This window comes from Mesitornis unicolor, unplaced genomic scaffold, assembly GCF_000695765.1.
Source record: "Mesitornis unicolor isolate BGI_N332 unplaced genomic scaffold, ASM69576v1 scaffold13525, whole genome shotgun sequence".
NCBI lineage: Eukaryota > Metazoa > Chordata > Aves > Mesitornithiformes > Mesitornithidae > Mesitornis > Mesitornis unicolor.
In genome coordinates, this window is record NW_010187566.1 from 1 (window position 1) to 13,295 (window position 13,295).

Here is a 13,295-nt window from a genome sequence, read left to right on the forward strand (position 1 = left end):
GGTTGTTGTGACCCAAGTGCAGGACCCAGCCGTTGGCCTTGGGTTTTGTGGCCCTGGGTGTTCTGTCAGTCAGCTCTGAGGGTTCCTGTGTGCCTGTATCACACCTTCCTCTGCTGTTCCGGGAGCTCTCTGTCCCCATGAGCTGTAGTAATGAGTGGAGTACTGAGTACTCCATGCACTGCTGGGGACTGAGTAGTGCATAAACACTCACGTGAATGAGCTAAACCTTGTGAGGAAGAGAAAAAAAAGGATTGGAAGCCCAAATAAGTACCTTGCTTGTTTTCTGGAGTTGTTTGAAATATTTCTGGCCTCTTTTTTCAATGTTCTCCCCTCCCCTGTGCTGTCTAGAAAAGGTAATGCATTTTGGATGTGCAGGTCACTTGCTGTTGTGAGCTCCTCGCTTTCTTTAATAATATATTATTAATATCTATAACTGTAATAAGCGTTTGGGAGATGAAGGTGTGGTGATCACCAGAGTATAAAGTCAATTTTTTGCTAAACTGCTTAATGGGATCAGGTTCTGGTTTTTTTCCAGATGATAATCCAGAACCTCAGGTACCAAAACACCCTCTGTGCTCCCTTGCTCCCAGCGTATTCCCATTTCCAGTGCAAGAGCCGGGTGCGTGAGACATCCCCTCGTTTCCTGCACGGCTTTGATTTCATCCTTGGGTGCAAAGGGAGCAGATTTCTGTGGAAAACGAGATGCGTGGCCATCAGGTGCAGTTGGTGTTGTCAGAGGGTGCTCACAAACTGCGATAGCCGAGTTGATGCTTATCACTTAGCCTGGAAAACAGCATTTTTGGGTAGCGAAGGTTTGTTCTGTGTTCTCCAAACCGGTGCCGTGGTGGTCGTAGACCATTTCACCCCATCTTTCACCAGCACTTTTCTTCACAGCCTCCTCCCTCATCCTCTCTTCTGCTCCTTTCGATTCCTTCCCCGTTTCGGGTGCCAGCAAACATTGGCAGAAGATGGGAGACTCTGCTTATCTTTGTTTTGGTGCGATGGAGCCCCCGCATTGCCAGAAGTAGTTGGGCAATATTCCTGGGTTGGAATTTCCTTCGTTCTGTACAAAAGTCTGCTCTGGTTGGCAAGTGAGAGCTGGTGGAGCTGGGAGCACACAGGGACAAACGGGATTTTGACTGGAGGACACAACCAACCGCTGGGCTGGTGCAAGCAGAGGTGACCAGAGCTGATTGATGTGGATTTCCCTATGCAGAGGAAAACGTTACAAGAAGAAGAGGCACCAGAAGAAGCAAAGTTTGCTTTTTTAAATGTCTGAACAGTTTTGCTTGTTGCAGCCTGCTGCAAAATAAGGCAAAGCCTCAAGGCACACTACGCTACACTCTCTTTAGTTTGCAGAAGAGGAGACTGAGGGGAGACCTCATTCATGGTTAGAAATATTTAAAGGGTGAGTGTCACGAGGATGGAGCCAGGCTCTTCTCGGTGACAAACAATGATAAGACAAGGGCTAACGGACACAAACTGGAACACAGGAGGTTCCACTTCAATTGGAGAAGAAACTTCTTCTCAGTGAGGGTGACAGAGCCCTGGCCCAGGCTGCCCAGAGAGGTTGTGGAGTCTCCTTCTCTGCAGACATTCAAAACCCGCCTGGACGCCTTCCTGTGTAACCTCATCTGGGTGTTCCTGCTCCGGCAGGGGGATTGGACTGGATGAGCTTTGGAGGTCCCTTCCAATCCCTCACGTTCTGGGATTCTGTGAGACACACCTCAGTCCACGCAGTTCATGATACCCCTTTCATCTGCATGTGATGGGAAGCATTGGGTAACTCCAGCAGTGCTCGTGGGATGTTTGCAGCCAAAGCTTCATGAGGTGGTGTGTCCCTGAGCACAGAACCCCACGGCAGAGCTATCAGGCAGGTGTAAGTCTGTAGTATCCATATAGTATGAAAATCCGTTGGGAAATAGATCCCTCTGGGTGCCATGGTGGGCAGCACCGGTGTTAGAGCTCCCTGGCAGGTACATCAGCACGAGTGCGAGGGGCAGAGTTACTGCTGCTTAGTGTGAAGTGTGAGTTAGTGTCAAACACACAAAGAATGAGTAAAACCCATTGGTGTAAACCCCTGTGAAGATGTTTGAAGCTGAGTGGTTTTACTACCAAGTGAAGCTGACTTGGAGCAGCCATACACAGGGTCTGGGTCTGGGTCTGGGTCTGGGCTGATGTGCAGTGTCTGCTTGAGCTGTGTCACCTGCTTGGTTGCAATTCTAGGGACGTGCTGTCGTACCGAAGGACTCATGCAAAATATTTCATGTATTGTGCGATATTATTACATGCCCTTGCAGCCAAGAAGGCCAACGCCATCCTGGGGTGCATGAGAAGGGGTGGTTGTAGGGCAGAGAGCTTCTCTGCCCTGCTCACACCACAGCTGCAATCTTGTGTCCAGCTCTGGGCCCTCAGCTCCACAAGGACAGGAACTGCTCGAATGAGTCCAGCAGGGCCACAGAGATGAGGTGTGGATCCAGCACCCATGGTCAGACAGTGGCCTTGCCATGTTTCCTCACCATACGAGCGCTATCACTTGGAGCGGTGACCACTGTGGAGCATCTCCTGCTGAGGAGCGGCTGAGGGAGCTGGGGCTCTTGAGCTTGGAGCAGAGGAGCCCAGGGGTGCCCTCATTGCTGGTCTCCATTTGGAAAGGGCAGTGTCAGGAGGACGGAGCCAGGCTGTGCTCAGTGCTGGCAGTGCCAGGACAAGGGCAATGGGTGCAGCTGGAGCACAGGAGGGTGATGTGAACATGAGGCCAAAGTTGTTGATGTGAGGGTGCAGAGCATGGCCCAGGCTGTGGAGAGGCTGTGGAGTCTCCTTGTCTGGAGACACCCAAAGCCCTGGCCGTGTTCCTGGGTGACTGCTCTGGTGCCCCTGCTCTGGGGGGTTGGACTGGGGGAGCTTTCCAGGTCCCTTCCCACTCCTCATATCCTGTGATGCTGTGATTAAGGGTGTGGAGTTTAAAACTACTGTCTTTTCCCCAGCTTCACTTTTCACACAGGTTGTTTCACTTCTGAATTAAAAGAATAACCACTTTGAACTGTCATATGATGTTGTTAGGACATGGGCTGCACATCGTGGCTTCGGTGTGACCCAGATGTTTTCAGTCTCTTATTTATTTCCTTTTGTTAAAGTTGAAGTTTGCCACTCCGTGAGGGTTCAGTCCCTCTTTTCTCTCTGAGGATGCTGCAGACAACTTTAGGTTACTTGAGAAATCCTGTGACCTCCTGGTCCCGCTTCATTGCAGCCGCTGCTGTTCAGAAACGCTCGGTGTTGCTCTGCCCCTGGTGCCCGTCCTGTGCCAGGGGTTGTAGTGCTTCAGCCTCAGTTTCCCCGGTACCTGCCAGCAGGTGAATTTTTACTTAATGAGACTGGAAAAGCTGTTTTCTGTAGCGGCTGTGGCTGTGTTCAAAATGCGTAGGAGCCAGAATAATCATCCCTGAGGTTGCTCCAGGCTGAGGGATTTGAACACCCAGTTCCCGTGACTGTTAAACAATGTGTAGAGGAGCTGGATGGTTTCACAAGTTTACTTTTGAAGCGTGCTTTGGAAAACTCATTCCAGTTCTGAAGACTAAAATTGGCAGCTGAGCGTGTGTGAGAAGCAGCAGCCTCCTCACCTGACAGATGTGACTTCTGCCGTGTTTGTGCTTGTTTGCAGCTGGCAATCCTCTTGTTCAGCAGAGCGGACAGCCCCTGATCCTCACCCAAAACCCGGCCTCGGGTCTGGGCACGATGGTGACGCAGCCGGTGTTGCGACCCGTACAGATCATGCAGAACGCCAACCACGTCACGAATTCGCCGGTCACCAGCCAGCCCATCTTCATCACCACCCAGGTGAGGGCCCTGCCAGCCAGGATGGCCCAGACACAACCTCTGGTGCACTCGTCTGGGGAAGCCTCCTCTCTGTACGGAAATAACCAGAGGCCCGTTTCAGTTCTTCTTGTGTGCTTGAATGGGTGTTACACTCGAGCTGAAATCTGTTGGGTTTTTGGGGTTTTAATTTATGTCGGTCTAGAAATAGCTTTGTTTAGAAATAGCTTGTGCTCCCAGTCATTTTGCAGTGTTGTGATTTCACCGGGGAAAATTGGCCACGTTCCACACCTCAGCAGGTCCCGTGGAGCCAGCGCGAGACTGATGGGACTCCACGCTGGCTCTCACTTTTGGAGCCCAGATCCCTGCTGTCGGTGGGGCTGCCCACTCAGGGGGGGTTTGACCTCACTGAATACTTCACTGCTTTGTAGTATTTCCCTGGGGAAATACACAGGTAATTTCTTAAATACCCACTGGCTTCTTTAAGCATTTGCCTGCAGAAGCACTCCTACAAAATGAGTGCCCGTGTTTACCAAACCTCTTGCTTTAAAATAAGAAATAAAGGGAAAAAAATAAAGGGAACTACCTCTGCTTCAAGTAAGTTGTGTCAGAGGTGGGAGAAGGTTTCTGTAGGTGCTTTTGGAAGGAGAGGTTGAGAGTGGAGGCTCTGTGTCAGAATGTGGTGGAGTTTGAGGAAGGTGGCCCTGCTGCTGGCTCAGAGCAGCGTGGCCTCACAGTCCAATTGATCTCTAGGTGATAGAGCTGCAGGGGGGTTGTTTGTTTATTGGGGTTTTTTAGGGTAGAAAGCTGAGATTGAAAGTGCTCCAGGTGTGCTCGGTGTGTTAATGGTCACGGTACTGTTTGACTGCAGGGGTTTCCCGTGAGGAACGTGCGGCCTGTCCAAAACACCATGAACCAGGTTGGGATTGTTCTGAACGTGCAGCAAGGCCAGACAGTCAGACCCATCACCCTCGTCCCAGGTGAGGACTGAAACAAGCCTAAACCACTCCTGGGTTCCTTTTAGAGTACCAGAGGTTAAAATAATAATAATAGAAATCTGTATTTCACCTGCATATTCAGTAGCTCTAAAGACAGGGCATCAGTTCTGTAGGAGCTGAGTGTCCTGGTTTACTGGGATAGAGTTTTAGACTCAGTTTTCTGTTCAGGAAAACTGCATTTCTCTAAGGACTGCACCACTGTGTTTCGTGGGAACAAAGTGATAAGACTAAAACGAAAACAGTTGTTGTCATTTTCAACTAACACTGGTATGTGCTGATCAAGGCCTTCAGTGGTCTTGAGATAAACAGGTGCAGAGGCTGGGGGAAGTGGAAACCCAGGAAACTTCAGGCTCACCAATTAGTATTCTGCTATACCATAAGTGTCATGTTCACTATAAATGGATGAGTTTGCTGAGGGCAGCCCTCCTTCCTCCCTGGCTGTCATCTCAAGAAGAACTTGTCCACCATCCTAACCCTGAGGCCTACTCCTCCACAGCGTTGGCTGAGTATAACTCTGTGTCCTTCCTATCAACACTCTTATTAATATTAGTTATTAAATCTATTTCAACCTACAGATCTCCTTTCCTTTTCCCAATTCCCCTCCCCAGGTGGAGAGGAGTCATCAGGTGACAGAACAAGTGTATCAACCACGACAGTGAGATTTGGCTGTGTTTGTGGCTGTAATCCCACTGGCCGTTTTGCAGCAGATTAGGCCCTTTGATGGCAGTAACGAACCACATTGCAGAGTAGGGGACTTCCAGCTGGAAGGAAAATCTGCCTCACAGGGCTCCTTATAAGCTGGCCTCTTCAAAAAGCCTCCTTGGCTAACTTCATTGCAAGATCCCAGCCCATGAACCCCCCTCTTCCTTCCTTTCAAAGTCTCCTCGTGCCACGCTGGTGCTCCCCAACTTGGAAACCAAGCCTCACCCCAAGGAGGATTTTTCTAATGCTGATTTCTGCTGCCAGTTCGTGTCATGCACCAGCAGAAAGACTAAGAACCCATGGGTGCTGTGCAGCTGCCTTATCACGAATATTGTTGACTTCTTGTGAGTCACCTTTCACTCTCCCCAGAACAAATCTCCAGAGCCTCATATCACAAAGTAATTTGCAGCTGCAGGATCACCCTTGTCCTGCCTTAAGAAGCCTTCTATGAGTGACGAGGACTGTGAGCCCCATGAAAGTCAGCGGGATTTATGCTTGTAAGCTGCTTGGGCCTTTTGTAAAATTGCACCTAAAACCAGTTGTAAACACAATCTTCGCTCCGTCTGCATCCACGTTCGGTTTTAGCCTGCTTGGGAGCTGAAATTAAGGTGCTGAACTTCTCAAACTTCCACTGAAATGAGCAGTTTGGGGAGCTCAGCAGTGTTGGAGAAGGGGTTACGCTCGGGTATTACTGTGCAGGGAATGGAATTTGATTCTTTGCGGATATTATTTGATGTCTACCTTCTGTGTTCCTTTGTTTTAAAGCCCCAGGTACCCAGTTTGTTAAACCAACAGTCGGAGTTCCTCAGGTGTTCTCTCAAATGGCCCAGGTGAGACCCGGTACGACCATGCCGGTCCGACCCGCCGCCAACACCTTCACCACGGTCATTCCGGCCACGCTCACCATCAGGAGCACGGTACCGCAGTCCCAGGCACAACAGCAAAGTAAGTCCACACCCAGCACCTCCACAACTCCTACTGCAGCGCGGCCAACACCACTCGGACACTTAACTGTGCAGCAGCCAGGGCAGCCCTGTCACGCTACTAACCCCAAATTAGGTAAGACTTGCCGTGGAAAAGCAAGGGGACTCGAGTGTGTAACGCTGTCTAGAATTTGATCTCCAGGCATACGGCGTAGCAGCTGAAAGACAGAGGTTGAGTCACAACTCCTGGCTTCTATTTTTGCCTCTGTCACTGACTCACGCTTCATCTCTCTTACCGACCTGGAAAATGAGGATAATCCTGCCACCGTGTCCAGTTGGGCTGGAGAACCAGTTACATTTTATTTTGTAGGATGTCCTGAGACCATCAATTACAAGCCCCCAGAAGTGAAAAATACCATTTGTTAATCACATGTGTTTTTGGGGAAGTTAACATCAAATAGATGATGAACACGGGCAGAAGCTAACCATGTTGCTTTTGGGGTTTTTTGAATGTTAGCTGAATTCATGAGTGAAATGATTGCTCAAGAATAGTGACAATTTAAAAAGGAAGAGAATAATTCTTCGCGCAGCAAGCAGTCAGGTTATTTTTAGCTTTAAGTGGCCGTAATCATGTACAGCTGCCTTTAGAAAAGAAATACAAATAATGTTTGGGACCATCAATATCCTGTTTAGTTCATCGTGGGACATGGCTTTTATCTTAGCGTATTCTGGAAATTTAGGGAGTTTTCCTTTCCCAATTTTGCCCGTCCTCGTGTTACTGGACAGGATAATGAATGGCTTCACTATTGCTGGTCAAGACTCGAGGTAGAAGAGTAGGAGCCAAGGCAGATGGGGTGGGATTCACACAGCAAACCAGATCCTACCGATTCCTTCTCAGTGTTGCCGTATGATCCCTTCCCTTGGCAGTGAGCATCGCCAGCTTCGTGACAGTGAAGAGGCCCGGAGTGACGGGTGAGAACAGCAACGAGGTGGCCAAGCTGGTGAACACCCTCAACACGGTTCCCTCGCTGGGCCAGAGCCCTGGCCCACTCGTGGTCTCCAACAGCAGCCCCGTGCACGGCTCCCAGAGATCCAGTGCTTCAGAGTCGTCGTCGTCATCATCCAAAGGTGCTGTCTGCAGCAGCTCTTGGCTCGATCCGTTCTGCTGAGAGTTTATTTTCTGGAGTGAAAAAATGCTGACCTGTAACTCCTGAGCCTTCATAATAGGGACAAACACTTGAAAAGCTTGGCTGTTCATTTCTTCCTCTCTATTTCTACGTTTTTATCCAGTAATTCTGTTTTGTTTGTGGATATTTGGAAGCACACACACCTGAAATACTCCACACAAGGAGGCAAAGGAATAAAAGCTTTGCTTCTCTTCTTCCAGAGAAAGCAAACACCTTCTTAAGGTGCTTGCCTCTTCCAGTCTAGTTAGTAGTTAAAAGTACAGTGCTTGAAACCAAAGTATTTCATATACCCGAAAGAATGAAGTGTGAGGATTCTGATTTTGTTGTGTTTTTCCTGTTACAGTCAGCTCATCTCCTATTCCCACCTTTGATCTGCAAGATGGGGGCAGGAAGGTCTGCCCGAGATGTGATGCTCAGTTTCGAGTCACTGAAGCTTTAAGAGGACATATGTGTGTAAGTAACTGTTCTGCAACGAGCAGTTCATGGATAATTACTCGTGATTGTGGACTGCAAAGACCAGATTTCCCTAGATCAGGTACTGCTGTGAAAAGGAAGAGCATGGATAGGAGAGGGTGAGAGGCAAAGGAGAGGCCTTTGGCAGGGCTTTCACAGCATCCCCCATGGGGAGCAGGCAGCCCTGTTGGTGCCAGGGGATGTCTTTATTGTCTAAGCTTACTTAGCAGTAAAGAATCAACAGAGAAAATTGGGTATTGAATCGGCATTGCTCTTTCCTAGAGTTCTCTGTCTTTACATAGTACTGGTTAATTTTTGTGCATTTAAGAGTATCTCTATTTCTTCCTACAATTTAATGTGTGCTTTGGGTCGGTTGTTCTTTTTCCTTTTAGTACTGCTGCCCTGAAATGGTTGAATTCCTCAAGAAAAGAAAATCTCTAGAATCTGAACCAAATATTCAATCTGCAAAGCCTCCATCTCCAGAAAAAACGACGGCTGTTGCTTCACCACCCTCCTCTACTCCTATCCCCGCACTGTCCCCACCTGCTAAAGCTCCAGAGCCAAGCGAAAACGTAGTCGACTCATCCCAAAGTAAGCTCATCATGTTAGTAGATGACTTCTACTATGGCAGAGACGGTGGCAAAGTGAACCAGCTGCTCAACTTCCCCAAGGTTCCCACCTCCTTCAGGTGTCCGCACTGCACCAAGAGGCTAAAGAACAACATACGGTAAGAGGGATGTGATGTGCCACTGAAACAGGCTGTGCTGGTCTGGATACCTCTGATCTGCAGGAGCAAAAACGAGTTGTAAACCTCAGACGTGGCCATCGTCACACAGTGCAGTCAGGGCAGAAGTTGTAAGGAGGTTGCGTGGTTAGAATAACTGCGTTTGTTTTCCTCAGCTGAGATGTCTCATTTGCTTGCCGCTAGTCTTACTAGGAAATAATTCTTCTTGAAGAACTGCTCTTCTCATCTTTATTCAATGCTTCTTCAACAGAGGGAGACAATGCTTTGATGGAATGGAGTGTGTTAGTGTATTAGTGTGTATTCTTCTGAGCCAGCTGCTGTGTTGTTAAAGGGTTTTGTCGCCATCGGGGTCAGGAGTGCTCAAAAGCAAATGGCACCACCTCTGCACTGCACAGTCCCTCACACAGAATCCCAGAACGTGAGGGATTGGAAGGGCCCTCCAAAGCTCACCCAGTCCAATCCCCCTGCCGGAGCAGGAACACCCAGATGAGGTTACACAGGAAGGCGTCCAGGCGGGTTTTGAATGTCTGCAGAGCAGGAGACTCCACAACCTCTCTGGGCAGCCTGGGCCAGGGCTCTGGCACCCTCACTGAGAAGAAGTTTCTTCTCCAATTGAAGTGGAACCTCCTGTGTTCCAGTTTGTGTCCGTTACCCCTTGTCCTATCATTGTTTGTCACCGAGAAGAGCCTGGCTCCATCCTCGTGACACTCACCCTTGAAATATTTCTAACCATGAATGAGGTCTCCCCTCAGTCTCCTCTTCTGCAAACTAAAGAGCCCCAGCTCCCTCAGCCGCTCCTCAGAAGGGAGATGCTCCACTCCCTCTATCATCTTTGTAGCCCTACGCTGGACTCTCTCCAGCAGTTCCTGTCCTTCTTGAACTGAGGGGCCCAGAACTGGACGCAATATTCCAAATGTGGTCTCACCAGGGCAGAGCAGAGGGGGAGGAGAACCTCTCTGCCCTACAACCACCCCCTCCTGATACACCCCAGGATGGCATTGGCCTTCTTGGCCACAAGGGCACAGTGCTGGCTCATGGTCATCCTGCTGCCCACCAGGACCCCCAGGTCCCTTTCCCCTACGCTGCTCTCTAATCGGTCATTCCCCAATTTCTACTGGAACCTGGAACGTCCTCTCGCTTTCCTTAGGCTTAGGGAGCAGGAGGTTGCTGGATAGAGGGAGATTCAGTTTGAATTTCTCTTCACACCCTTTCCCTTCACCTCTAAGGTTTATGAACCACATGAAGCACCACGTGGAGCTGGACCAGCAGAACGGCGAGGTGGACGTCCACACCATCTGCCAGCACTGCTACAGACAATTCTCCACTCCCTTCCAGCTCCAGTGCCACTTGGAGAACGTCCACAGTCCCTATGAGTCAACAAGTGAGTTGGGTTTTTGTTTGTTTAGGTTTAGGAGGTTTCTGTCTCGTATCAACCGCACATCTGTTGCGAAAGGAGCATCTGTTCTGCCTTGCCCCTTGGTGCGTCGGTTTTTGGAGGCCAGCAGAAAAATCCATCTCAGTTACGTTTCTGCAAAACCTTCCTGTCAAGAGTATTGTAAAGATCAAGTTTAGTAACGGTGTCAGGATAGAACTTAATTTTTAAGAGAATTTTTGCTGCCTTTTGGAAACCTCTCGGGATATATTTTGCGGTGAACCCAATTCAGAGAGTTGAGAGCTAGGGGGTTTTTTTTTTTGTTTGATTTGTTTTCTTAAGCTTAACTTGTAGCTGGTAGTGTAACAACTCATTCTTCGGTCTGTTTTAACAGGGATTTATTTTCTTTTGTTACCTGCCTTGCCTTTCTTTTGCAGCCAAGTGCAAGATTTGCGAATGGGCATTCGAGAGCGAGCCCATGTTCCTGCAGCACATGAAGGACACTCACAAGCCTGGGGAGATGCCCTACGTTTGTCAGGTATCAGAAATGCTTTAGGGGCTGAACTGCATAAACACACACTAGACAATAAGAGGAAATCAGGCGCTTTTCAGCCAAGTGTGTGGCTCATAGAGGTCCAAGCCAGATTTAGGCCATGGAATGGGGCTGTGGAGCCCCTTGCATTTTTGTTTCTCAGTTGTAGACTCCAAAGTCTGGTGGCTTTTAGGGCACCGTGGCGTTCGGAGCCTGATTTTGCTTTTTCTTGCCGGGGCCTGCAGGCAAATTGCTGTGCCATCAAAATAAGTTGTCACTGCGGAGCAGATGAGATTGTTGCTTGTGTGATACCTTCTCTTGACACTCTGTCGCCATGAGATTTGTGCTTGCATTGACTTTGCACGAGTCATCTCCACCCAGAGGTCCTAACACTCCAAAAAGGGGAAAAACCAGAGAAGAAACTTCTGAAATACGTGATGTGAAAACACATGCTATTCCAATTCTGCATTTTACATAGACCCCAAAGAAACTGCTTTTTAATATCTTCCAGCTGCTTCGCATTGGCTGTCTCTCATCCTTTTCTTTCTTTTCTTGGTACTGGAGCTTGTATTGTCACTCCTTTCTTTTTATACACATGGTTCAAACCTGTTTCCCCAAGTACTCTGAATATACACTGCTTGATGGAGTGTCTTACAGCTGGAATAAACCAGCAGGTTCTTTAGGACCTGGTTCCTGAACTCCACTGATGCCTGGATACCTTTGGGTCCTAGGCATTGCATTAAGGTCTCCACGCTGCAGTGGTGGATGTGAGATAGATTGCCATGTTATTTCGCTGTCAAGGATTTACAGTTGTTAACTGTGCTCCCGTAGGTCTGTCAGTACCGCTCGTCGCTCTATTCTGAAGTGGACAGCCACTTCCGAATGATCCACGAGGACACGCGGCACCTGCTCTGTCCGTACTGTCTCAAAGTCTTCAAGAACGGCAACGCTTTCCAACAGCACTTCATGAGGCATCAGGTACTGTGTCAGGGCTGGGGTCTCTTCATTCGTGTTTTTCAAGGCTGTTCCCATGCCACAGAGGTCCCACGAGTGGTGAGCGTGTGCTTAGGCGAGCATTGGCTTGAAACAGAAACAGAAAGAAGGGAAACGTGGTTGTAGGAGGGGTTTTAGGAGACGCCGTGCTCCCTCCGTAACAAATGCGATTTGCATGCTGTCAGTCCACACTTTTCACAGGGATTGTGCTGTGGAAGAGGCATTGCTCCTTCGGGAGCAGCACACAGCCTGGTTTACTGAACTGTCTGCTTCATGTGATGGTTAACCTACAGCGGGCTCTGTGATCATTTGGGGTTTACATGAATAAATGAGTAAATAATTCTGTGTGCACACAAATTAATATCATCTTCATAGCTCAGTGTTCTGTTTCCATATACGCTGGCTATACTGATGACATGTTTTGTGTGGGTGTAGCTGAAGCGTGCTTTCAGAATATAGAAACGCAGCTCTCGTCGAGTGCCTGAGCTGATTTGCCCCTCAAGTCCTTCCCTGACCCCCGGCAGAGGCAGCTTTTGGAGGGACATTGCTCCTTGTGCTGTTCTGCTGTGCCTTGCTTTGGCTACAGGAGCTGGGTAAGACTTGGCCCGATGCTCTTCCAGGTCTGGTGTCTCTGCAGAGCCCGATGGTTTTAATTAAAACACCAAAACACCCCAAATATGGGGTCTGGCAGAAAGGGGATTTCAGATGGTAAAGAAAAATGGGATTGCCTTTGGTTTCAAAGAGGGGGAAAGTGTCTTCCTTTTTCTTTTAAACATAAAAAAACCTTGCTGTGTTGTCGCTTCTGTTTCTCTGCAATTAAATATTTCATCTGCATTTGCTTTAGAAGAAGAGTGTTTATCACTGCAACAAGTGCAGACTCCAGTTCCTATTTGCCAAGGATAAAATTGAACACAAGCTGCAGCACCACAAAACTTTCCGGAAGCCCAAACAGTTGGAAGGGTTGAAACCTGGAACCAAGGTAAGAAATGCAAGGTAGCAGCAGGCCTCTGTCCTCTGTTTCCTGGGGAAACACCAGTATTAAGTGCTGCGAGACTGATATTTGTGTCACTTAAACCACTCTCACTGAGACAGAAAAGCACTCTGTTTCCTGTCTGTGCTGTGGGTGTTTAGTTAATGAGATCCTGCATAGAAATAATAAGTGGTAGGAGGTGAAAGTGTCTTGCTGGAGGTTAAACACTCATTTAGTGGCCAGCCCAGCCCTAAACCACAACACCTACCCGAGGTGTCTACGAGCGACAGTGCCTGCACACGCGGTCTGGGTGCTCTCTGTCGTCATTAGGGATGAGCAGGCGCTGCTGGGGCTTGAGTCGTGTGTCCTCTTTTTGGTCACTGCTGCCCTGGCTGGGACAAATCCTGTCCTGGGAGCACCCCTGTGGTCTCTGCTAAGAAAGGACTGGGGATACTGGTAGATGAGAAGCTGGACATGAGCCACCAATGAGCATCTGCAGCCCAAACCCATCCCCATCCTGGGCTGCATTGCAAGAAGTGTGGCAACAGATCAAGGGGGTGATTCTGCCCCTCTGCTCTGCTCTGGTGAGACCTCACCTGGATACTGC

The 13,295-nt window shown here is 48.9% G+C and overlaps 1 protein-coding gene across 1 annotated transcript in view; it reads left to right on the forward strand.

The window, feature by feature from the left end:
- Positions 1 to 3,661: 3,661 nt before the first annotated feature.
- POGZ (pogo transposable element with ZNF domain) overlaps positions 3,662 to 13,295 on the forward strand; it is a gene marked incomplete at its 5' end in the record, with an annotated part of 14,617 nt that continues 4,983 nt past the window's right edge. Inside the window, 10 exons of the mRNA XM_010185501.1 lie at positions 3,662 to 3,837; positions 4,685 to 4,793; positions 6,279 to 6,572; positions 7,364 to 7,564; positions 7,967 to 8,076; positions 8,469 to 8,803; positions 10,048 to 10,202; positions 10,631 to 10,731; positions 11,557 to 11,703; positions 12,563 to 12,697. Of these exons, the coding sequence (XP_010183803.1) occupies positions 3,662 to 3,837; positions 4,685 to 4,793; positions 6,279 to 6,572; positions 7,364 to 7,564; positions 7,967 to 8,076; positions 8,469 to 8,803; positions 10,048 to 10,202; positions 10,631 to 10,731; positions 11,557 to 11,703; positions 12,563 to 12,697 (1,763 nt within the window). The remainder of the gene's footprint in view (positions 3,838 to 4,684; positions 4,794 to 6,278; positions 6,573 to 7,363; positions 7,565 to 7,966; positions 8,077 to 8,468; positions 8,804 to 10,047; positions 10,203 to 10,630; positions 10,732 to 11,556; positions 11,704 to 12,562; positions 12,698 to 13,295) is intronic.